The 24,728-nt window shown below is 46.6% G+C and overlaps 1 protein-coding gene across 1 annotated transcript in view; it reads right to left on the minus strand.

Moving 5' to 3' along the window:
• The window catches only part of LOC309535905 (maestro heat-like repeat-containing protein family member 2B), an 86,848-nt gene that overhangs the window by 52,291 nt on the left and 9,829 nt on the right, over nt 1-24,728 (minus strand). The window contains exons 4-17 of the mRNA XM_082229422.1: nt 23,930-24,028; nt 21,725-21,876; nt 20,078-20,218; nt 16,386-16,478; nt 15,481-15,591; nt 14,190-14,259; nt 12,745-12,861; nt 11,258-11,331; nt 10,584-10,706; nt 9,810-9,947; nt 5,468-5,606; nt 5,241-5,281; nt 2,067-2,220; nt 256-302 (exon numbers count right to left, since the gene is read on the minus strand). Of these exons, the coding sequence (XP_082085548.1) occupies nt 256-302; nt 2,067-2,220; nt 5,241-5,281; nt 5,468-5,606; nt 9,810-9,947; nt 10,584-10,706; nt 11,258-11,331; nt 12,745-12,861; nt 14,190-14,259; nt 15,481-15,591; nt 16,386-16,478; nt 20,078-20,218; nt 21,725-21,876; nt 23,930-24,028 (1,499 nt within the window). The remainder of the gene's footprint in view (nt 1-255; nt 303-2,066; nt 2,221-5,240; nt 5,282-5,467; nt 5,607-9,809; nt 9,948-10,583; nt 10,707-11,257; nt 11,332-12,744; nt 12,862-14,189; nt 14,260-15,480; nt 15,592-16,385; nt 16,479-20,077; nt 20,219-21,724; nt 21,877-23,929; nt 24,029-24,728) is intronic.

Consider the following 24,728-nt stretch of genomic DNA (forward strand, 5'->3'; position numbering starts at 1 on the left):
TCAAGAGCTTAAATCAGTGATGGCCAAACTTGGCCCTCCAGCAGTTTGGGGACTACAACTCCCATCATCCCTAGCTAACAGGACCAGTGGTCAGGGATGATGGGAACTGTAGTCCAACAACAGCTGGAGGGCCAAGTCTGGCCATCACTGGCTTAAAATGAAAGGATAACCCACCAGTATCCAGGCCTGTTAACTCTTTAGACCTGCCCTACCACATCCCCACCTGTTGCAGGTGAAATCTCAGCACTTCCTTACCTGCAGCAGCTGTTTCTCCCATTCCTGGTTCCTGATCTCAGTACGTTCTATGAGAAAAAGGGGAGGAAATTGTGCCATTTGAGCTGAAACATGAAACCACCGAATTAATAGCAAAATAACATCATAATGAGAACATGGTAATCTGTTTTCAAAAACGTCCTTTGGGTCGCAACATTCCAGGCCATTTCAAGCTTCAAAGGTTGAATGGGGTAACTGTGCCCCTGAAGGACCAGGTGCGCAGCCTGGGAGTCATTTTGGACTCACAGCTGTCCATGGAGGCACAGGTCAAATCTGTGTCCAGGGCAGCTGTTTACCAGCTCCATCTGGTACGTAGGCTGAGACCCTATCTGCCTGTGGACTGTCTCGCCAGAGTGGTGCATGCTCTGGTTATCTCCCGCTTGGACTACTGAAATGCACTCTACGTGGGGCTACCTTTGAAGGTGACTCGGAAACTACAACTAATCCAGAATGCGGCAGCTAGACTGGTGACTGGGAGCGGCCGCCGAGACCATATAACCGGTCTTGAAAGACCTGCATTGGCTCCCAGTACGTTTCCGAGCACAATTCAAAGTGTTGGTGCTGACCTTTAAAGCCCTAAACGGCCTCGGTCCAGTATACCTGAAGGAGCGTCTCCACCCCCATCATTCTGCCCGGACGCTGAGGTCCAGCGCCGAGGGCCTTCTGGCGGTTCCCTCATTGCGAGAAGCAAAGCTACAGGGAACCAGGCAGAGGGCCTTCTCGGTAGTGGCGCCCGCCCTGTGGAACGCCCTCCCATCAGATGTCAAAGCGATAAACAACTACCTGACATTCAGAAGACATCTTAAGGCAGCCCTGTTCAGGGAAGTTTTTAACGTGTGATATTTTATTGTATTTTTGGTTTTTATGGAAGCCGCCCAGAGTGGCTGGGGAGGCCCAGCCAGATGGGCGGGGTATAAATAATAAATTATTATTATTATTATTATACCAGCATCTGTTGCAAAAGCCACATGATACCCATTCTGCTATTGTAAGGACTTGATCTTACAAGTCCCTGGGTGGCCTTGGGCCAGTCACTGCCTCTTAGCCAAACCTACCCTCACAGAGCTGTTGAGAGGGTAAAATGGGGAGCAGAGAACCATGCACACCACCTTGAGAAGAAGGTGCCATATAAACACATTAAAGTAAAGGTAAGGGTACCCCCTGACCATTAGGTACAGTCATGACCAACTCTGGGGTTATGTGCTCATCTCGCTCTACAGGCCGAGGGAACCAGCGTTTGTCCGCAGACAGCTTCCGGGTCATGTGGCCAGCATGACTAAGCCACTTCTGGTGAACCAGAGCAGCGCACGGAAATGCCGTTTACCTTCCCACTGGAGCGGTACCTATTTATCTACTTGCACTAGTGTGCTTTTGGACTGCTAGGTTGGCAGGAGCTGGGACTGAACAATGGGAGCTCACCCCGTCATGGGGATTCGAACTGCCGACCTTCTGATCGGCAAGCCCTAGGCTCAGTGGTTCAGAGCGCCACCCGCGTCCCTATAAACACATTAGACAGGCAAATATGGCCACCTGACAGCCAGATATTCAACTTTACTCCCACGTAAAAAAGAAAAGGGTGGTTGCCACTGGCGGAGGAAGAGGAGTGCGGGGGGGGGTGCACCGCCCCTGGCAGTGCAATCCTGGTGGGGTGCCATTGCGGCTGGTCCCCTGCCCGCGCCCCCAGGATGCACACCAGCCCTGCCCCCCCTGCTCATCGCCACTGGTGGTTGTAGTTTTATCTATCTGGCCAGGGCGAAAGTGTTTCTGGGTGGCCATGCACAAAGGAGGTTTACCTGTTTGCATCATCGCCTTGCTTAGGAAGGAGTCCCAAAGGAATGGGATTTGTTTGGCCCACAACTTGGTGATGGCCGTGTGGATGTTGCAGTGCAAGGCGTGTAAGAGTTGCAGTGCCCAGCTCCCTCTTTGGTTCGGATTGGACGCCAAGACCTGTCGGCAGGAGAGCGTGAGGAATGAGGATGTTGTTTTCTCCACAATGCTGCAACTGCTAGACAACCCCAGGCAGCCCAGACTTGCTTATGTTCCTGGTTAGAACAAACTTGCAGTTAGATTGCTTGTAAACAAGGCAGCTTGCAGCTGGAATATGGTTTATTTTGTGGGAATATTCTGGGGTGCAGGAGAGGCTATATTGACTAATTATATCCTTATCCAACTTGTGCTAACAAGTTCCCAAAATATCAGCAGAGTTTATAGACATTCCCCTTTAAGTTCGCAACGGTAACGTGTGCACAGGTTCGCAAGAACCTCTATAATAATTACTCTGGTAATTTCTCCTTTTGTTCCCTCTTAAAATACAAGACACGCCACGGTCTTTATAAAAGTATAAAAGAGTTTACTCACGTTCTGTTCACAATATGATCCCAGAAGGCAGACAGCTTAAAAAGGTTACATACATTCAGAATCTATCTTGTAGCAAGATAGTCCTTATCTCCTCTCTTGGCTGAGAGCCAAGAGAGCATCCTTAGATGTTTCCTCATCGAAGGAAGATGGCAGAGAGAGATGGCTGCCTGCCCTGTGCTTTTGTCATTACCTGCACAGGTGAGGCCACACCCACCTCTGGTCACATGCGGAGGAAGTCCGTCCCCAGGAAGTTTACCTGCTTGCTGGACAGACATCCCTCCCCATGTTCTAACATGTACACTCTAGGAATGTTGTCATTGACTGCTCCTGTGTTTACTTCCCACATATTTCAGGGTCAGCCAGGTTCACCTGGGCCAGTTCACTCCAGCAGAGATCCCTCTGTGGGCTGGATTGTAGGCCGCAATTTCCAACATCTACGTCTGTGCAGACGCAATTTCTGGCACCGCGGAATCAAGTTCCCGCGCAGTGTGCGTGGGGACTCGCTGAGTGGGCGGCTGGATTTGGGGGCGGCTCGTGGGTTGGTTAAATGACCCCCGTGGGCTGCTTGTGGCCCATGGGCCTTAGCTTGCCTACCCCCGGTTTATTTATAGGCTTGAGCAGGTATAGAACTCATTTACACCTGTAACTGGGACAACTAGTGGTCAGGATGTGGCTGTCGCTTGCACCAGTACAGTGGTACCTCGGGTTAAGAACTTAATTCGTTCCGGAGGTCCATTCTTAACCTGAAACTGTTCTTAACCTGAAGCACCACTTTAGCTAATGGGGCCTCCCGCTGCCCCACCAGTGCGTGATTTCTGTTCTCATCCTGAAGCAAAGTTCTTAACCCGAGATACTATTTCTGGGTTAGCGGAGTCTGTAACCTGAGGCACCACTGTATGTTGATGCATAGGAACATAGACCAAATAAGGAACAGGGTAAACAAAGGGGGCAGGGGCCCTCCAATTCGAGTTTAATGGAACAACATTAACAGGGGCAGAGAGCTTAGTAAGATAATTATGCGTTAAGGATAGGTTGTAAACTTCTGACTCACAGCAAACAGTTCATAGAATCACAGACTCCTAGAACCGTAGAGTTTGATAAATCCCCCAGAGTCATGTAGTCCAGCCCCCGCAGTGCAGGAAGCACAGCTAAATTTGCAAAATTCATGGAAGCTTAAATTTAGGAGTTTGGGGCTCCAGAGTCACTATCCGGCACTAGACCTAACAATTTTGTGCAGTACACAGCGCCGGATTTACATATAAGCTAAACAAGCTATAGCTTAGGACCCCATTTTCTTGGGGCCTCCCAAAGATATACTTCTTTTTAATTGTATTTCACTATCAATACAGTGGTGCCCTGCAAGACGAATGCCTCGCAAGACGGAAAACTCGCTAGACGAAAGAGTTTTCCGTTTTGGAGGTGCTCGCAAAATGGATTTCCTATGGGCTTGCTTCGCAAGACGACAATGTCTTGCGAGTTCCTGCTGGTTTTTTCCCCTCCCCCCCCTTTTCTAAGCCGCTAAGCCGCTTATCAGCTGATCCGGTCAGCAGATAAGCCGCTAAAAGCCGCTAATAGCGCTAATCCGTCAATGGGCTTGCTTCGCAAGACGAAAAAACCGCTAGACGAAGAGAATCACAGAACGGATTCTTTTCGTCTTGCGAGGCACCACTGTATACTTCCTCTTAATTGTACGTTTCCAAAATATAAGATAAGATAAACAACAAAATAAAACCTATATACAGTGGTGCCCCGCAAGACGAAATTAATTCGCTCCGCAAGTTTTGTCGTCTAGTGAATTTTTCGTCTTGCGAATCACGAAATCCCATAGGAATGCATTGAAAATCAATTAATGCGTTCCTATGGTCAAAAAAAGTCCAAACAAAGCCAAATTTGGTACAACAACAGTTTATTAACTGTTCTTTAAAGTCACACATACTGTAAAGAGCAGTTCAAAAATTGAAGGGAAAATAAATTAACTTTATAAACAAAACATGTCTTTGTTTTTAGACAAAGGAAACAAAGTCGCGAGACGTTTTCGTCTTGCGAAGCAAGCCCATAGGTGAAATTCGTCTTGCGAGGCAAATCGAAAACGAAAAAACCTTTCGTCTCGCGAGTTTTTTGTCTTGCGAGGCATTCGTCTTGCGAGGTACCACTGTACAGCAACAGTGTTTTGTGTTGTGTAGGCTCCTATGATGTAAGTCATGGGCCCCGCCTGCTCGCCTGCTCCCTCAAACATCACCGGTTTGCTCCTTTCTATATATAGGGTGCCTACATTCTGCATGGACTGGTTGCAGGGCAACATGTGCAAATGGCCTTAGATACCTATTAGGTCCATCAATTACCATATGGCATATATTCAACACAAAAAAAACAGCGACAATTTGTTGTTGACAAAGGACAGCTGGACATATCAAGGGCCCCATGACCTTCAGTAGCTGAGGGCCTCATCAAACCTCAATCCAGCCCTGGCAGTACACTTCAATTGAAGTTCCTATATTGATGATCAATAAATACCCAGGGGTAGGGGATCTGATATACTGAAATGCATCACACTTGCTTATTTTATTTTTCAAGGGGACAAAACCCTGCTTTTTAAACTCATTCCTCACCAGAAGCCTCGCTACCAATCCATGGGCGCTTGGAAGGCCTACTAAAAAGAAAAACAAGAAGAAAATTCAGTACACCAGGCTTGGAAGGACACTGTGGTTTTCTGCCGTTGGCTTCATATATAGCTCCCACACTGGCCCACTGGTGGGAAGAGAGTAGAGGGTGCCTCTCAGCACATTGCCCTCATTCAAGCACGTGGACGGGCCTTAGACAACCTCTTTCCACAAACCTCCTTTGCAAGAGCCAAGAAATAGTGTCGCGTCGTCCTCTCGGCCAAGGGCCATTTCTTTCAGGCATCTACAGAGGGGGGTCAGCGTTGGGGTGTATGGAGCTGGTACAACGAAGAAGAGGAGCCTTGGCCACAGAGCCTGCAAAGAGGAGGGAGATGCAATTTGTTTTTTTTTTTTTGCTGCAATTGGTGCTGGGTTCTGATTTACTGGAACCACTGTTGTAGGGCCATAAGAAACCCCCCCCTCCCCAAATGGCCTTTCTGAGAAACAAGAGGTGCGTCAGGAGAACAAGGCTGGCATTGATGGAACAGGCTCAAATGTTTTTTATTCAAGGTTGTAAAGAGATAAGCAGACTCAGGAATGCACATTGCCGTGGCGTGGGGAGGCCGGTGGGGCCATTGCAGGAAGGGGGGAGGGGCAAGCCCATATCTGAAGGAGCATCTCCACCCCCATCGTTCTACCCGGACACTGAGGTCCAGCACCGAGGGCCTTCTGGCGGTTCCCTCATTGCAAGAAGCCAAGTTACAGGGAACCAGGCAGAGGGCCTTCTCGGTGGTGGCACCCGCCCTGTGGAACGCCCTCCCACCAGATGTCAAAGAGAACAACAACTACCAGGCTTTTAGAAGACATCTGAAGGCAGCCCTGTTTCGGGAAGCTTTTAATGTTTGATGTATTATAGTATTTTAATATTCTTTTGGAAGCCGCCCAGAGTGGCTGGGGAAGCCCAGCCAGATGGGCGGGGTATAAATAATAAATTATTATTATTATTATTATTATTATTATTATTATTATTATTAGGACATAGAAAGTTGCTATAACTTTTGATTTCCCAGAAATCGGGTGGTATTGTATTCTGCAAATGTATAAAAAATGGGCGCATCCTGACTGGGGTGTGCAGATTGCGAGCTTATCATGCTGTGCCTTTGTCCTGCATATGCATTTCAAATAAATCCTGTTGAATCCTGCAAGGTTGCTTGCCACTTTCTGTGAATCTGTGCTCCGGGGACCCAATATCAGATATGGAAAATGTCCAACACTGTGATGATAGGGCTGAGGTCAATATTCAGCAGCTGGGGTCAATGCCAGATTTCGGGTGGTTCCCCTACACACAGTGCCAAGCAGAGGAGGCACATAATAATAATAACAAGAACAACAACAACAACAATAATAATAACATGCCTGTTGTCTTTGTCCATGGAGTTTTCTTGGCAGGGATACTGGAGTGGCTTGCTGGTTCCTGCTCCAGGTGGATCACGTTTGGTCAAAACTCTCCACTACGACCTGTCCATCTAGGGTGACCCTGCACGGCATAGCTCATAGCTTCTCTGAGTTATTCAAGCCCCTTCGCCATGGCAAGGCAGTGATCCATGAAGGGATCACTAGACAGCATCTTAAAAAGCAGGGACATCACCTTGCCAACAAAGGTCCGTATTGTTCAAGCTATGGTTTTCCCAGTAGTGATGTATGGAAGTGAGAGCTGGATCATAAAGAAGGCTGATCACCAAAGAATGGATGCTTTTGAATTATAGTGCTGGAGGAGACTCTTGAGAGGCCCATGGACTGCAAGAAGGTCAAACCTCTCCATTCTGAAGGAAATCAGCCCTGAGTGCTCACTGGAAGGACAGATCCTGAAGCTGAGGCAACAATACAGTGGAACCTTGGTTTTCAAAAGTAATCTGCTTGGAAGACCGTTCTACTTCCGAAATATTCAAAAATAGTAATAGTGCCACTGTATTCTGCTCTGGTCAGACCTCACCTGGAGTACTGTGTCCAGTTCTGGGCACCACAGTTCAAGAAGGACACTGACAAACTGGAACGTGTCCAGAGGAGGGCAACCAAAATGGTCAAAGGCCTGGAAATGATGCCTTATGAGGAACGGCTAAGGGAGCTGGGCATGTTTAGCCCGGAGAAGAGGAGGTTAAGGGGTGATATGATAGCCATGTTCAAATATATAAAAGGATGTCACATAGAGGAGGGAGAAAGGTTGTTTTCTGCTGCTCCAGAGAAGCGGACACGGAGCAATGGATCCAAACTACAAGAAAGAAGATTCCACCTAAACATTAGGAAGAACTTCCTGACAGTAAGAGCTGTTTGACAGTGGAATTTGCTGCCAAGGAGTGTGGTGGAGTCTCCTACTTTGGAGGTCTTTAAGCAGAGGCTTGACAACCATATGTCAGGAGTGCTCTGATGGTGTTTCCTGCTTGGCAGGGGGTTGGACTCGATGGCCCTTGTGGTCTCTTCCAACTCTATGATTCTATTCTATTCTATGAAAAACCGAGGATCAATGGGCTGGCTGCAAAGTCAATGGGGAGGGGGGAGAAAAACTGTTTGACTTCCGAGGCACGTTCGAAAATGGAAACAATTACTTCCAGGTTTTCGGCATTCGGGTTCCAAATCATTTGGTTTCTGAGATGCTCAAAAACCGAGATTCCACTGTACCGATATTTATGTGGGTACCTACTCAAAGTTAGGCCCAGTGAGTACCAAAATGAATTATTGTGAAAATAATAAATATTTTTTGGCGGCGAGGGTAAACTTTGTCCTTGCTCAGGACATCATATTAACAAAGTCTGCCTCTGTTGGGGTGGAGAAGTTCAGGCCTTGGAGCTCAAATCCCACCCCTTCACAGAAGCCACACCCTCCTAGAGTGATTTTTGCCTCTTGCTTGCCCTGAAAGAGGATGGAGAGAGGTTGGGGGTTCGTAGATGCCTCTGTGCAATGCTCCACCCACTTATGCCTTGGGCCCCACCCACCACTGACGTGCGGCTCCCAGTAGGATCCTCATAAGGGAATAATAATAATAATAATAATAATAATAATAATAATAATAATATTTTATTTATACTCCGCCCATCTGGTTGGGTTTCCCCAGCCACTCTGGGCGGCTTCCAACAAAACACTAAAATACAATAGTCTATTAAACATTAAAAGCTTCCCTAAACAGGGCTGCCTTCAGATGTCTTCTAAAAGTTTGGTAGTTATTTTTTCTCTTTGACATCTGGTGGGAGGGTTTTACACATGGCGGGCGCCACCACCGAGAAGGCCCTCTGCCTGGTTCCCTGTAACTTGGCTTCTCGTGACGAGGGACCTCAGTGTCCAGGCAGAATGTGGCCCTCAGCCTGGATCTGACAATTTCACTTTTCTCCATTTCTCATTGTTCCTTTATTTTTCCTATAGATTTTATTAAAGTTTGAAAGAAAACATGCAAAGGTTGATTTTAAGCATCCAATACCATTTTTAAAATCAAAGATAAAAGAAACTAATCTAAATAGAACACAGGAGGGGTTTCTCATTTTTTCCAGTCTCGAATTCAGTTTCTCCACATTTTGCAATTTCTTTTAAAGACCTCATGAAAATTCATCAGCGTTTGGGTGCGAATTTCTCCTAATGAACCCATTTCGTATGCAGTTTTGACAAACGTGCTCATCTTTGCAAGCAATTTCCCCGAACGCAATGCATTTTTAAATGTTACTTTCACTACCACCTAACCGTCCTTTGGCAAACTTCACCCTAACACATCCATTTTCAAAGGATATGTGAGTTTCGGTTTGCACCTTGCATCAGAAAGAGCTAATTTGATCGGTTAGCCCAGGGGTCAGCAAACTTTTAAAGCAGGGGCTGGTCCACTGTCCCCCCAGACCTTGTGGGGGGCCGGACAATATTTTGGAGATAAAAAAATGAACGAATTCCTATGCCCCACAAAGAACCCAGAGATGAATTCTAAATAAAAACACACATTCTACTCATGTAAAAACATGCTGATTCCCGGACCGTCTGTGGGCCGGATTGAGAAGGCGATTGGGCCGGATCCGGCCCCCAGGCCTTAGTTTGCCTACCCATGGGTTAGCCTTTACATGCAAGCCAAACTGAACGTCTCCTCTGCGGTATGTGGCAAGGAGCACTCACAGACCTGTGCTGTGACCCAGGAGGGGTCTTCTCCCATGAAATAATAATAATAATAATAATAATAATAATAATAATAATAATAATAATAATAATAATAATAATAATTTATTTATACCCCGCCCATCTGGCTGGGCTTCCCCAGCCACTCTGGGCGGCTTCCAAAAGAATATTAAAATACTATAATACATCAAACATTAAAAGCTTCCCAAAACAGGGCTGCCTTCAGATGTCTTCTAAAAGCCTGGTAGTTGTTGTTCTCTTTGACATCTGGTGGGAGGGTGTTCCACAGGGCAGGTGCCACTACCGAGAAGGCCCTCTGCCTGGTTCCCTGTAACTTGGCTTCTCGCAGTGAGGGAACTGCCAGAAGGCCCTTGGCACTGGACCTCAGTGTCTGGGCAGAACGATGGGGGTGAAAAACTCATACGAATCACTCACTTTGCTCATCCCTTCCGCAGAGGTATTCAAATTCTCCAAGACGTCGATGCAGAGTTCCTGAATCCGTTCTTCTTTCTCCTTCTGCTCGACTGCGGGGTCTTTCCCGTGCTTTGGCAAGAGAGGCAAATACAGTGGCACCTTGGTTTAAGAACAGCTTAGTTCATGAACAACTTGGATTAAGAACGCTGCAAACCTGGAAGGAGGTGTTTTGGTTTGTGAACTTTGCCTTGGGATAAGAACATAATAAATTTTTATTTATACCCCGCCCTTCCCGGTTCAGAAAACCGGGCTCAGGGCGGCTAACAACAAATTTAAAACACTTAATTGATGCAACAAAAAAGTATAAAATACAGTATAAAACGTGAATAACAATAAATTCAGAATTAAAAAATCAATTTAGGGGGGAAATCCATCCAATAAACATTAGATGATCACCAGGGCTAGCTGGCTAAATTAGTCTCACTTGGGCCAGCGAGGAGACCAGGGGAGAATTAGCTGTGGGATCCCAGAGCGGGTAATCTTCATAAAAAGGGGAGTGGAAGGGAAGGAAGGGGAATAAAAGATCAGGCTAAGTTCATATTGAAAGCCAGGTGGGATAGCTCTGTCTTACAGGCGGAAGGAAGTGAAATCCTGCAGGGCCCTGGTCTCCTGGGACAGAGCATTCCACCAGGTTGGAGCCATCACTGAGAAGGCCCTGGCCCTGGTGGAGGATAATCTGACTTCCTTAGTCTCCTATATTGTCAGAGCATTTTAGCAGCATGTTTCCCGACTTACTTGATGGCTGATGTGCACAGTGAACTGGCTGAATATGTAGACAACCATCTCCCACACGGGACAGCCCTCGACGTTTTGAGAGCAAAGAAGCTCTTTGATGAAATGCAGGAGTGCTTTTCTCACCTGTGGCAGTGGGGAAAGCAAAGTCATCTCACCTTTCGAAAGGCGATACCACAACACCATTCTACAAATCTAGGGCGTGACGGCATTTGGAATCCTGTGTTTGTGGTTCTGGTCGCCTGAGCTCCCAAAGAGTTGGAAAAGGTTAGGGCCGCCAAAATGATCAAGAGGATGGAAGTTGACGTCCCTACGACGAAAGGTTGCAGTGTTGGGGGCGTTTAGTGAAAAGGCACGTAAAAGGAGAAATGAGGGAAGTTTGTAAGAATTATGCATGGATAATGAGGGTAGAGGAAAGTTTTTCTTCCTCTCTCATAACACTTGTGGACATGCCACGAAATGGAATGATGGAAAATTCAGGAAAGGTCATAGAAAGAGCTTCTTCATGCAGCAGAGAGTTAACTTATGAAACTTCCTCATGGAAACCACAGCAACTGGTATTCAGAGAAATTCTACCTCAAACAGTGAAGGGAGAAGAAAGCTGTAACATTTACCGTATCTGTTCCGAATCTTCCAGCATTTCAGCAACTCAAAAAGAGCCCCTTCCCTGGTCTTACCCCTTCACGGTGGTCATCTAGAAGACATTTCACGGCTTCCACAATTGGCTGTTTCTTATTTCTGCTCTCACACGCTAGAAGAGGCAGGAGATGGAGAGAGGATTTCAGGGGGGCTCCAACATGGACATTTGTCAGCTGCATCTCATAAAAGCATCCATGAAATAACAACAACAACAACAACAACAATAACAATTTATTATTTCTACCCCGCCCATCTGGCTGGGCTTCCCCAGACACTCTGGGGAGCTTTCAACAAAATATTAAAATACAGTAATGCATCAAACATTAAAAGCTTCCCTAAACAGGGCTGCGTTCAGATGAAGTCTAAAAGTCTAGTAGTTGTTGTTTTCTTTGACATCTGATGGGAGGGCATTCCACAGCACAGGAGCCACTACCAAAAAGGCCCTCTGCCTGGTTCCCTGTAACCTCCCTTCTTGCAGTGAGGGAACCGCCAGAAGGCCCTCGGTGCTGGACTCCAGTGTCCGGGCTGAATGATGGGGGTGAAGACGCTCCTTCAGGTATACTGGACCGAAGCCGTTTAGGACTTTAAAGGTCAGCACCAACACTTTGAATTGTGCTTGGAAACACACTGGGAGCCAATGTAGGTCTTTCAAGATGTGCCCTTCCTTGCAAAAAATGATGCGCCCTTCCTTGCAAAACCCGCCCAGCCCATTCCCAGCTCTATCTGCCCATCCCAATGGTCCCAAACCACATGCTGGCGCTAGGAACATTGGATAATCAAGTTTGAAGGCATCTCAAGGGATACCCGACCTCTTCCTGGTTCAGGCCATGGGCTACTTACAGTATCCCTGGTAGGTGGGGTTAAAAAAATATAAAGCAAATCATGCAAAACTGAAGCCTGACCAACCCTACGTGAAAATGCTCTGTGAATACACTGAAACAGAAGTTGCCAGATCCCTCTATATAGTGAGAAGGTGGGGAGGGGTATTACTCAGAAGGGTGGTGGGAATGGGAGATTGACAGATAGCTGAGATGAGCCTGTTGATGACTCTTAACGACTGCAATAGGTCTTACAGGAAAAGGCAAGGGGTGAGAAGGTGAAAAATGGCTTAGTCATGTATAATGAGATAAGAATCCAATGTCTTTGTTCAGACCAGGTCTCTCCATGGTTTTACCAAGCCTTTTCCTGTAAGACCTATTGCAGTCGTTAAGAATCGTCAACAGGCTCATCTCAGCTATCTGCCAATCTCCCATTCCCACCACCCTTCTGAGTAATACCCCTCCCCACCTTCTCACTATATAGAAGGATCTGGCAACTTCTGTTTCAGTGTATCTGAAGAAGTGTGCATGCACACGAAAGCTCATACCAAGAACTAACTTAGTTGGTCTTTAAGGTGCTACTGAAAGGATTTTTTTTATTTTGACTATGGCAGACCAACACGGCTACCTATCTGTAACTGTGAATGCTAATGTTACTCTTCTATGCACCTAAGCCGGTTATATGGATCGTGGACGCTGCTACTTACGGCCATCATTGCCAACAATCATTTTCAGATGCATTAAGAACCCCACACGGATATATTCGGAGTCCTCCTTCATCTGAGCCTGCAAGAAGTCCAGAGCATCGATGGGACAGCAGCCGACTGCAAGGAAAGGAATGGCAAATTTGGGCAAGTCAGAATTCCCATCATCCCATCATTTTACAGACCATCATTATCATTATTTTGCAAGTGTGTGTGTGTGTGTTTGATTCAGCTCACGTTTAAAAGCTAGCCAACCTAATTCACCGTTTCCGAAACAAGATGAGAACACCAACACGTAGCGATCTTTTGCCCTACGCCCTTCTCTGAATTTTGCGATGTAGTTCTCTGGCCAAGCAGTGTGTACAAAAATGCATCTATCGCAGGGAAGTGTGCTTCAAAATGCACACATTTGTGCATTTTAATATTTTGTTGGAAGCTGCCCAGAGTGGCTGGGGAAACCCAGCCAGATGGGTGGGGTATAAATAATATATTGTTGTCATTGTCATTATTATTATTATTATTATTATTATTATTATTATTATTATTATTATTTTGATGAAAATTAGATACACAAATGTATTTGGGGACATGGCTTTGTCAAGGTGTGTTATTAGGTCAAATTGTGAATGCAAAAATGTGTCCATTAGGAGAAATTTGAACTAAAATGGTGAATTTTGTGAGCACTAGAATAGATGATAGATAGATAGATAGATAGATAGATAGATAGATAGAGATAGATGGATAGATAGATAGATAGATAGATAGATAGATAGATAGATAGATAGATATAGATAGATGGATAGATGGATAGATGGATAGATGGATAGATGGATAGATGGATAGATAGATAGATAGATAGATAGATAGATAGATAGATAGATAATCGATCGATAGATAGATATGTCTGATGTGGAAATGTGGAGAAATGAAGACTGGAAAATGAGAACCTGACAGAAACTACAACTGACAGATTCATCCAAGACCTAAGACCTGACATTTCTGAGGAAAACCAAGAAGGAAATGATATTTTCAGGTCTCTGGTCTGGGGGTGGAGCAGTCGGCCCCCTCTCTTGTTGTAGTACTCCAACTCCCATCAGTCCAACATGGCCTAGTGAATATCTGGCTTTGTTGTTGTCTTTTCGTATCTTTATTTTAGACCTTGTGTGCTTCGTGTGGAAATTGCTCAGTTTGGTTGAGTATTTTTTTAATGTTTTGTTTATTGTTTTGTTGCAATGTATTTTTTCCCCATGCTGCAAGCTTCCTTGAGCATGGCTTCAACTGTGGAACAATGGCATACAAATGGGAAGGAAGGAAGGAAGGAAGGAAGGAAGGAAGGAAGGAAGGAAGGAAGGATATTTAGGGATGATGGGAGCTGGAGTCAGGCAACAGTTGGTGGGTGCATTTGTGGGGGGTGGGCACAGGTTCTCTATTCCTGCTCCGGCTCTTACCCAAGTGTGCAAAGGCTTCCATAAGGACATTTCGGTGATCCATGCAGAGCTCCCGGTGTTCAGAAGAGGACTGTAAGAAGAAAGAGGGAAAAGGCTGCTGGCTTGAAGAAACCATCTTTTCAGACCAGGAAAGGGCCAGTCATGGAAGAAGGCCCCCCAGCTTGGTTGGAGGATGGATGGCAGCTAATGTATTGAGGTTGAATTCTGACAAGATAGAAGTACTGTTTTTGGGGGACAGGGGGCGGGCTGGTGTGGAGGACTCCCTGGTCCTGAATGGGGTAATTGTGCCCCTGAAGGACCAGGTGCGCAGCCTGGGAGGCATTTTGGACTCACAGCTGTCCATGGAGGCGGAGGTCAATTCTGCGTCCAGGGCAGCTATTTATCAGCTCCATCTGGGATGCAGGATGAGACCCTCCCTGCCTGCAAACTGTCTCACCAGAGTGCATGCTCTGGTGCATGCTCTGGTTATCTCCCGCTTGCACTACTGCCATGCGCTCTACGTGGGGCTACCTTTGAAGGTGACCCGGAAACTACAACTAATCCAGAATGTGGCAGCTAGACTGGTAACTGGGAGTAGCCGCCAAGACCACATAACACCGGTCCTGAGAGACCTACATTGGCTCCCAGTATGTTTCTGAGCACAATTCAAAGTGATGGTGCTGACCTTTAAAGCCCTAAACGGCCTTGGCCCAGTATACCTGAAGAAGCGTCTCCACCCCCATTGTTCTGCCCAGAAACTGAGGTCCAGCGCCGAGGGCCTCCTGGCGGTTCCCCCGCTGTGAGAAGCCAAGTTACAGTGAACCAGGCAAAGGGCCTTCTTGGTACTGGTTGAGGCCAGCTTAACCTCCCTGTGGCCTGGGACCTCCAAGATGTTTTTATTTGAAGACTGTAAGGTCCTCCGCAGGGCATACCAGGAGAGGCGGTCCCATAGGTACGAGGGTCCTAGGCCGTATAGGGCTTTAAAGGTTAAAACCAGCACCTTAAACCTGATCCTGTACTCCACCGGGGGCCAGTGCAGCTGGTATAGCACTGGGTGAATGTGATCCTGCGGCGAGAACCCCGTAAGGAGTCTCGCTGCAGCATTCTGCACCTGCTGGAGTTTCTGGGTCAGTTTCAAGGGCAGCTCCACTGCAGTCCTCAGCACCTTCAGGTAGAATTGAAGAAAAGCAAAGAAAGTAAAGACAAATTGGGGGAGCCCTTTCTGAAACCCTGGAGACCTGCCATCAGCTAATACTGAGTTAGATGGACCAGTGAGCTGACTCAGGATAAAGCAGATTCTTATGAAAGCTACCAGATGACACGGGAATGATTCTCCTTCTTGGATTTCTCTTTCCACCGTGAACCGTTGGTGCTTGAACCTTTCCATTATCTTCGGTTGCCCTGAAGTACTGCGTGGGACTACCTGGAAGAGATCAAGAAACGTCAGTACCTAGGTTGCTTTGAAACCATCCCCAGCTCGCATTGCCGGCACAGTAAAGGTAAGGGGACCGCTGACCATTAGGTCCAGTCGTGGCCGACTCTGGGGTCGTGACGCTCATCTCGCTTTATTGACCGAGGGAGCCGGCGTACAGCTTCCAGGTCATGTGGCCAGCAGGACTAAGCCGCTTCTGGCGAACCAGAGCAGCGCACGGAAATGCCGTTTACCTTCCCGCAGGAGTGGTACCTATTTATCTACTTGCACTTTGTGCTTTCGAACTGCTAGGTGGGCAGGAGCAGGGACCGAGCAATGGGAGCTCACTCTGTTGCAGGGATTCGAACCGCCAACCTTCTGATTGGCAAGTCCTAGGCTCTGTGGTTTAACTCACAGCGCCACCCGCGTCCCTAAAGGTAAAGGGACCCCTAACCATTAGATCCAGTCGTGGCCGACTCTGGGGTTGTGGCGCTCATCTCGCTTTATTGGACTCTGGTGCTAATTTTACCATGTTGGCTGAGAGGTTCCCAGTAGAGGCAGTTCTTGGGCTGTCAACCCATGGAACTGGAGGCCATGTTGACTCTTCTGAGGTCTCTCTGGTAGGGATAAAATTGTCCCAAACCACCCAGGAGCTGCCCTTTGCACAAACGACAAGTGTACAGCGCACCCAGGTCATTTCCAAAGGTGACACGATTAACAACGTCTCCCTTGACCTGGGCCTGCGGTGCTAACGTTTACAAAGGTCACTTGGATCCGAAAAACCACCAGCTTCCCTGATGTCTTACCTGCTTGAATACAAAGTCACAAACTGCCTGGGATATCTTCTTTGGGATTGGGGGTTTGTACTCCTCGCAGACATCCAAAAAAATATTAAGCCTCTAAAAAAGAAAAAGAAAAGAATCGGTTCATGCCCTTATAAACATCTGTGACATGGCCACATTTGTAACTGTGGGATGTTATCCATTGGCGCGGAAGTGGGTGGCACTGTGGGTTAAACCACAGAGCCTAGGACTTGCCGATCAGAAGGTCGTTGGTTCGAATCCCCATGATGGGGTGAGCTCCCGTTGCCTGGTCCCTGCTCCTGCCAACCTAGCAGTTCGAAAGCACGTCAAAGTGCAAGTAGATAAATAGGTACCACTCCAGCGGGAAGGTAAACGGCGTTTCCGTGCGCTGCTCCGGTTCGCCAGGAGCGGCTTAGTCATGCTGGCCACATGACCTGGAAGCTGTACGCCGGCTCCCTCGGCCAATAAAGCAAGATGAGTGCCGCAACCCCAGAGTCGGTCATGACTGGACATAATGGTCAGGGGTCCCTTTACCTTTACCTATCCATTGGCGCAGTCAAATACAGCATTCCTTGTTTTCTTAAATTGGACACAGGCAGGGAGATGTTACTCCAGCCAGTATAACCTCCTGTTCCACTGGTCTGGAGCATTCTCCCCCTGCTTGTGACCAGGGAGATGGGTATGACTCTGGCTCACCCCATAAAAGAGCCGAGTCACGCAGCCATCTTTCTCTCATAATAATAATATTAATAATAAATTTTATTTATACCCCACCCTCCCGGGCCAGAGCCAGGCTCAGGGCAGCTAACACCAGTAAAATTGGTGGACCGCTCTGTCACAAAAGACCAGGGCCCTGCGGGACTTGACATCTTTCCGCAGGGCCTGCAAGACAGAGCTGTTCCGCCTGGCCTTTGGTTTGGTCTCAGTCTGACCCTTATGTTTCCCTTCCCTTATGGTTTTGATCTATGGGCTATTATTAAAATGAAGCTGCATTTTAACCTGTATTTTAAATTTGTTCCAACCCCCCCCCCATTATGTTTTTATTGTAATTTTACTGGTGTTAGCCACCCTGAGCCCAGCTCTGGCCAGGGAGGGCGGGGTATAAATAAAAATGTATTATTATTATTATTATTATTATTATTATTATTATTATTATTATTAGAGTTAGGAAAACAATGTTTAAGATAGCTTTTGTTAAAAAAAAACCCCAGAGGCTTTTTTGTTAGGTATTATAGGCGCTGAACTACCAAAAGAAAACAAAAGACTGTTTATGTATGCAATTGCAACAGCAATGTCAGGGAACTGACATCGGAGGGAGAGGTGAAGGGGAGGCTCCCAGATGATGCTGGCGAAGGACCCAGCAGCAGGGGGAGAAACAGCTCAGTAGAGGGGGAAGCCAATCAGCGCAACACCGGGGATAAAGGGGGGCAGACGGGGGAATTGGAGAGAGGGCTCCAGGACTCTTCACTGGACATCAGTGAGGAGAGCCCAGGTCCTCCGCTGCCCACGCCTTCCCTGCGCAGAAGACTCCCGCGCAGTGAGAGTAGGAGGAGACTGGGTGTCAAACAACTTTTATGCTGGAAGAGGTTCAAGAAACGCCCACTGATGGATTCTGCCAGTGACTGAGGCAGCCGCGATGAGATGGGGCTGTGCAGTCAGAAAGGTTTAACAAGGCAAATTAACCGAGAAAGGCACCAGTTTACGCGCGAGTAACTCATACCTATTACAAGCAAGGATGCTTCTAGCTCAGAGATGGGAAAAAGAAGAAGTACCAATCGGAGAAGAGGGGCAGACCAAGCTGGTGGAATATGCAGAAATGGCGAGATGGACGGGAAAGATCAGAAACCAGGAAGACCAAGTATTTTTTTAAAAGACTAGGTTTGGAATTGCCCAAGAAAGATGTTAAATTATTTTTGTATGCCACAACTGCTGCTCGTATTTTGTTAGCTAAAAAGTGGAAAACCCAAGAATTACCGACGATAGAAGAATGGCAGATGAAGACGATGGATTTTTCAGAGCTAGCCGACACCTAACCGGAAGAGTCCACTACCAGAAGGAGGAGGAGTGTCAGGAAGAGTGGAATAAATTTAATGATTATTTAGTTAAATTTGTTAAGTTAAACTGACTGAAAATAGCTTGCAGATACCTAGTGGGCTAAGGATTTTATTTATGTTAAGTGATGAATTAATATGTTTAATTCCATAAGGTGAAGATCTAAGGATGTTAATGCTTAAGTTAAATTTTATAAAAATTGGGATTTGGAAAACCGTTAAAAGGACAAGCAATTAAATTCAACCAAAGGGAAGCGAGGAAGTCACCTAACAAAGCTAATAACTGCAATTTTCAAGAAGGCTATGATTTATGTTTGTCGTGTGTGTGTGTGTGTGTTTGTTTATAGTATTGTGAAAACCAATAAAAAAAATTTTGGGGAAAAGTATTTTTTAAAAGACTGGAATAACTTTTTAACATATTTGAGAGACCACTGTTGAAATCATTGGCAGGAATACAAGGACACAACGTAACATGAATTTTGGATACTATGATTATATAATAGATAGATTACTGTATAAGATGCAGATTTTATTTTTTTTAAGAAATGGAATGGGAAGGAAGGAGGTCTGAAGATTCGAAGGAACCTTATTTATTTTTAGAATTGTTATGTTTGTTGTGTACAACCTTTATGTAAAACCGGGGAAAAAATTATTAAAAAAAAAATACAAGCTGAAGAAACAAAAAAGATCAAACACCTTATAGCAATCTGATCCAATTCAAACATGTCATAATAAAAACATAACTTTAAAAAAACCCACTTATATCAAATAATGTAATACTCAATAATCCATTAGGATACAATAGTGCACAATAAAATTACACATCAGCGAATAATAATACTTAAACAGAAATTCACTCTTAGCGATTACAATAAATAATTTCTAAAATGTAACTGATAAAAATAACAGTAAGTCACAGTGCATAAAATAACACAAATTGAAAAGCAAAGACGCACAACTTATAAAATTGGTTGTGATATATATATATATATATATATATATATATATATATGGTTTTGGTGTCTTCGGGTGTCTTCCCGTGTAAGAGTCAGGGTGTCTGTGCGACGTTTCGACGAGGTCTCACTCGTCATCTTCAGGCTGGTGCTTTCGGCTTCTTGTTACTGGAACAGAGCACAGTCTGGTGTTTGAGTTCCTATAAATACTGTTGAGGGGTGTGGTGTATAGCCTCCAACGTTCTGGGCAGAGAGGAAGTTCCTAGATTAGTGTGCCTTTTCTTCTTTTGTTCCTTAATTACTTGAGGGATATCTTGGGTGATTTCATGAGTGATATTCTGAATATCACTGGGTGGGTCATGAAATCACCCAAGATATCCCTCAAGTAATTAAGGAACAAAAGAAGAAAAGGCACACTAATCTAGGAACTTCCTCTCTGCCCAGAACGTTGGAGGCTATACACCACACCCCTCAACAGTATTTATAGGAACTCAAACACCAGACTCTGCTCTGTTCCAGTAACAAGAAGCCGAAAGCACCAGCCTGAAGATGACGAGTGAGACCTCGTCGAAACGTCGCACAGACACCCTGACTCTTACACGGGAAGACACCCGAAGACACCAAAACCTGCATTCCTGTACCCGTGAAAATTTACGAAAGCATATATATATATATATATATATCCCTTTACTTTGGCAATGAGGAAAGAATCCAAAATCTTGCTATCTCGGAGGACTTGTGGGATCTTCCTGATGATCTCATCTTGCTTCGTTGTGCAGCGGACCAGAGCTCCTAGCATAGGCCACTGAGCTTTCACCAAGGCTTCCTTCACCTGCAAAAGGACACACATGGAAAGATTTTCCGTGGAGCTGAGTGCTGCTTTCAAACCAGTGCAAAGGTTCTAGCTAGACCAGTGGGTGGTCACAGACCAGATCAAGGTGCTCTTGGAGGAAACTGATTTTCTACATCCATATTGTCAGGGAACAGCCATCGCAGTCAGGAGTGGTGGAAGGGCTCCCGAGCGATGCCGAAGAAGGTCCCAGCAGGAAAAGAGGGGACTCAGTGACCGGGGAAGGAAATCAGCGTTACACCAGGGAGAAAGGGGGGCAGAGGCGGGTTTTGGAGGGAGGGCTCCAGGACTCTTCACCAGAGACCAGCAGGGAGAGCATTGGTCCTCCACTGCCCACACCCACCCTGCGCAGAAGACTTCTGCGCAGGGAGGCTAGGCGGAGGCTATCCGTCAAGGAACTTTTATATTGGAAGAAGTTCAGGAAACGCCCACTGACGGATTCTGCCAGTGACTGAGACAGACGCAGAATCAGGACTGTCCAGCCAGGGAAAGGTTTATCCAGGCAACCTCACCGAGAATGGCGGCAACTTACGCATGAGCAACCCCCAATTCCCATTACACATATCGTATGGGGGTTTGGGCCCGATTTTGGCACAGAAACTGCTTTCACTGTGTATGACAACCTTTTCCAGGAGAGACATCGGGGCAATGTGTCCCTGTTAATTCTCCTTGACTTCTCAGTGGCTTTTGATAACCATTGACCACAGGGTCTGTCTGGAGCAGCTGTCTTGTATTGCAATGTTGCGAACTGCCCTGAAATCCATGCATGAAGGGCGATGTACACATTTATTCAAAACCCAATGGTGACGATTTTGTTTAATTAATAATAATAATTTATGTATGCGGGACACGGGTGGCGCTGTGGGTTAAACCACAGAGCCTAGGACTTGCTGATCAGAAGGTCGGCGGTTTGAATCCCTGCGATGGGGTGAGCTCCCGTTGCTCGGTCCCTGCTCCTGCCAACCTAGCAGCATGAAAGCACGTCAAAGTGCAAGTAGATAAATAGGTACCACTCCAGCGGGAAGGTAAACGGCGTCTCCGTGCACTGCTCTGGTTCGCCAGAAGCGGCTTAGTCATGCTGGCCACATGACCTAGAAAAACTGTCTGCGGACAAATGTCGGCTCCCTCGGCCAGTAAAGTGAGATGAGCGCCGTAACCCCAGAGTCGGTCATGACTGGACCTAATGGTCAGGGGTCCCTTTCCCTTTACCTTTTTTATCATTTATACTCTGCCCATCTGGCTGAGTTTCCACAGCCACTCTGGGCGGCTCCCAATCAAGTATTAAAAACAATTAATTCAACAGAATTGATGAACTTGATCCAGGGGTACCAGCTTTGCAAAGTCTGACAGTTCATTTATACCTCCAGCACCCCCTGCTGGCCCCTAGCCGCTTAGCCCCCCCCCAAGCTAATCCCATCGGCCCGGAAGGGGAGCGGCTCCCTTGCTTTGGGCGCGGCTGTGATAAGATGAAACTTTCCTGGTTCTCACCTTCGGTTCCTCGTCATTCAGCCAATCGCCAGCCAAGCGTTGATAGATGGGAATGACGGGGCTGCAAAGCTGAGCTTCTGTCTCTCTTGGGAACGAACATGCTCTCCAGTTTTTGTAGTAATAGTTTATTGCTGCACAGAAATGTTCCATAACTGAATGAGTGAGAAAGAGAGAGAAAGCGTCTGAGAAGCGATTGCTTGGCACTGAAGCAATCGAAAGTCGGAGGTTGTGGGTCCACAATGGGAGACTGACCCTTCGCTCTATCCCAATTCCTAGGAGTGGGGTTAAAAAAAAAATACAGTGGTGCCTCGGGTTAAGTACTTAATTCGTTCCGGAGGTCCGTTCTTAACCTGAAATTGTTCTTAACCTGAAGCACCACTTCAGCTAATGGGGCCTCCCGCTGCTGCCACGTGATTTCTGTTCTCATCCTGAAGCAAAGTTCTTAACCTGAAGCACTATTTCTGGGTTAGCGGAGTCTGTAACCTGAAGCGTATGTAACCTGAAGCGTATGTAACCTGAGGTACCACTGTATTTGTCTTGAGGTGGAAATACTGTTAGGCCTGTTATTACTCAGACCCGTGTCATGGGCACAACAATGGGACATGATCACAAGATTGGCAAGAACCAGTTAAATGGGAAACTAATGGCTGACTGTTACATTGAAAAGCAACTCTGACATGTACAGTGGTGCCTCGCAAGACGAAAAGAATCCATTCTGTGATTCTCTTTGTCTAGCGGTTTTTTCGTCTTGCGAAGCAAGCCCATTGACGGATTAGAGGATTAGCGGCTTTTAACGGCTTTTAGCGGCTTATCGGCTGATCGGATCATCTGATAAGCAGCTTAGCGGCTTAGAAAAAGGGGGGGGAGGAAAAAACCCCCGCAGGAACTCACAAGACATTTTCATCTTGCGAAGCAAGCCCATAGGAGATTCGTTTTGCGAAGCACCTCCAAAACGGAAAACTCTTTCGTCTAGCGAGTTTTCAGTCTTGCGAGGCATTCGTCTTGCGGGGCACCACTGTACAGCAAAAAGAAAAAGGTGTTGCGTCAGTTGTATTTCATAGGCTGTAGTTGGATGAAAAATGGTGACGTGCTGGGCTGGCCAAAGGTGGTTGGGGAGAGGGCAAACAACAACAACAACAGCAACAATTTATTATCTATACCCCGCCCACTCTGGGCGGCTTCCAACAAATATTAAAATACAGTAATGCATCAAACATTAAAAGCTTCCCTAAACAGGGCTGCATTCAGATGTCTTCTAAAAGTCTGGTAGTTGTTGTTCTCTTTGACATGTGGTGGGAGGGTGTTCCACAGGGCGGGTGCCACCACTGAGAAGGCCCTCTGCCTGGTAACTTGGCTTCTTGCAGTGAGGGAACTGCCAGAAGGCCCTCGGAGCTGGACCTCAGTGTCTGGGTAGAACAATGGGGGTGGAGACGCTCCTTCAGGAATACTGGGCTGAGGCCGTTTAGGGCTTTAAAGGTCAGCACCAACACCTTGAATTGTGCTCGGAAACGTATACTGGGAGCCAGTGCAGATCTCTCAGGACTGGTGTTATGTGGTCCCGGCGGTCGCTCCCAGTCACCAGTCTAGCTGCCACATTCTGGATTAGTTGCAGTTTCCGGGTCACCTTCAAAGGTAGCCCCACGTAGAGCGCTTTGCAGTAGTCCAAGCGGGAGATAACCAGAGCATGCACCACTCTGGCGAGACAGTCTGTGGGCAGGTAGGGTCTCAGCCTGCATACCAGACGGAGCTGGTAAACAGCTGCCCTGGACACAGATTTGACCTGCGCCTCCATGGACAGCTGTGAGTCCAAAATGACTCCCAGTCTGTGCACCTGGTCCTTCAGGGGCACAGTGACCCCATTCAGGACCAGGGAGTCCTCCACACCTGCCCGCCTCCTGTCCCCCAAAAACAGTGCTTCCGTTTTGAACGAAGGGGAATTTTCCCCACAGTCTGGCACTGTAAGGAGCACAACAATGGTGCCAGGCAAACCGCCCTGTAAAGAGCATTCTACAATCAGGGGGCCACCACCAAATAGGCCCTGTTGTCTCATTGCCTTCCAAACTTCTCTTGGAAGGGGCGCACAGAGAATGGCACAGATGATGGTCTTTAAGGAACAGTTAGCAGTTGTAGGGGCTATACTGGAATGGAAGGAAGATGGTGATATTCCATTCCCCCCCCGCCCAAAAAAGAAAAAGAATCACTCACCGTAGCATATTGCTTCTTTCATGTGGCTAGTCATGGGCCACTTAATCATCACCCTTAAATACACACAGGTAAGTGACAAAAACGGGATACACCTGAGTGCTGAGTGAAGAGACACAAGCAACCTTTCGTTAGAGGATGGTAATGATTTATTACAATTTAGGATCACGAACTCTGGGCAGCCCTTCTGTTGGAGATGCTTCTATATGGGACTGAACTTCAGCTGGTTTTGGTATGCAAACACACAAACTTCTGTTGCAGTGTGGCCCTTCCTGTGGTTAGATCCCCTAGCGTGGCCTGGGTGAAATTAAACAGAACCAGCTTTGTCAAGTTACTAGTTCTCAGTAATATATATATATATATATATATATATATATATATATATATATATATATATGCAGGTTTTGGTGTCTTCGGGTGTCTTCCCGTGTAAGAGTCGGGGTGTCTGTGCGACGTTTCGACGAGGTCTCACTCGTCATCTTCAGGCTGGTGCTTTCGGCTTCTTGTTACTGGAACAGAGCAGAATCTGGTGTTTGAGTTCCTATAAATACTGTTGAGGGGTGTGGTGTATAGCCTCCAACGTTCTGGGCAGAGAGGAAGTTCCTAGATTAGTGTGCCTTTTCTTCTTTTGTTCCTTAATTACTTGAGGGATATCTTGGGTGATTTCATGAGTGATATTCTGAATACCACTGGGTGGGTCATTAAGTGTAGATTAGTTGCTAAAGCTTTTGTGTCTTGACCTCTTGAGCTTGTGAAGAGTTTTTCTGAGAAGATGGCTGTGCTGCATTTAGTTGTGCTCTGG

The sequence above is a fragment of the Podarcis vaucheri genome (genome assembly GCF_965113315.1).
Source record: "Podarcis vaucheri genome assembly, chromosome: 1".
NCBI lineage: Eukaryota > Metazoa > Chordata > Lepidosauria > Squamata > Lacertidae > Podarcis > Podarcis vaucheri.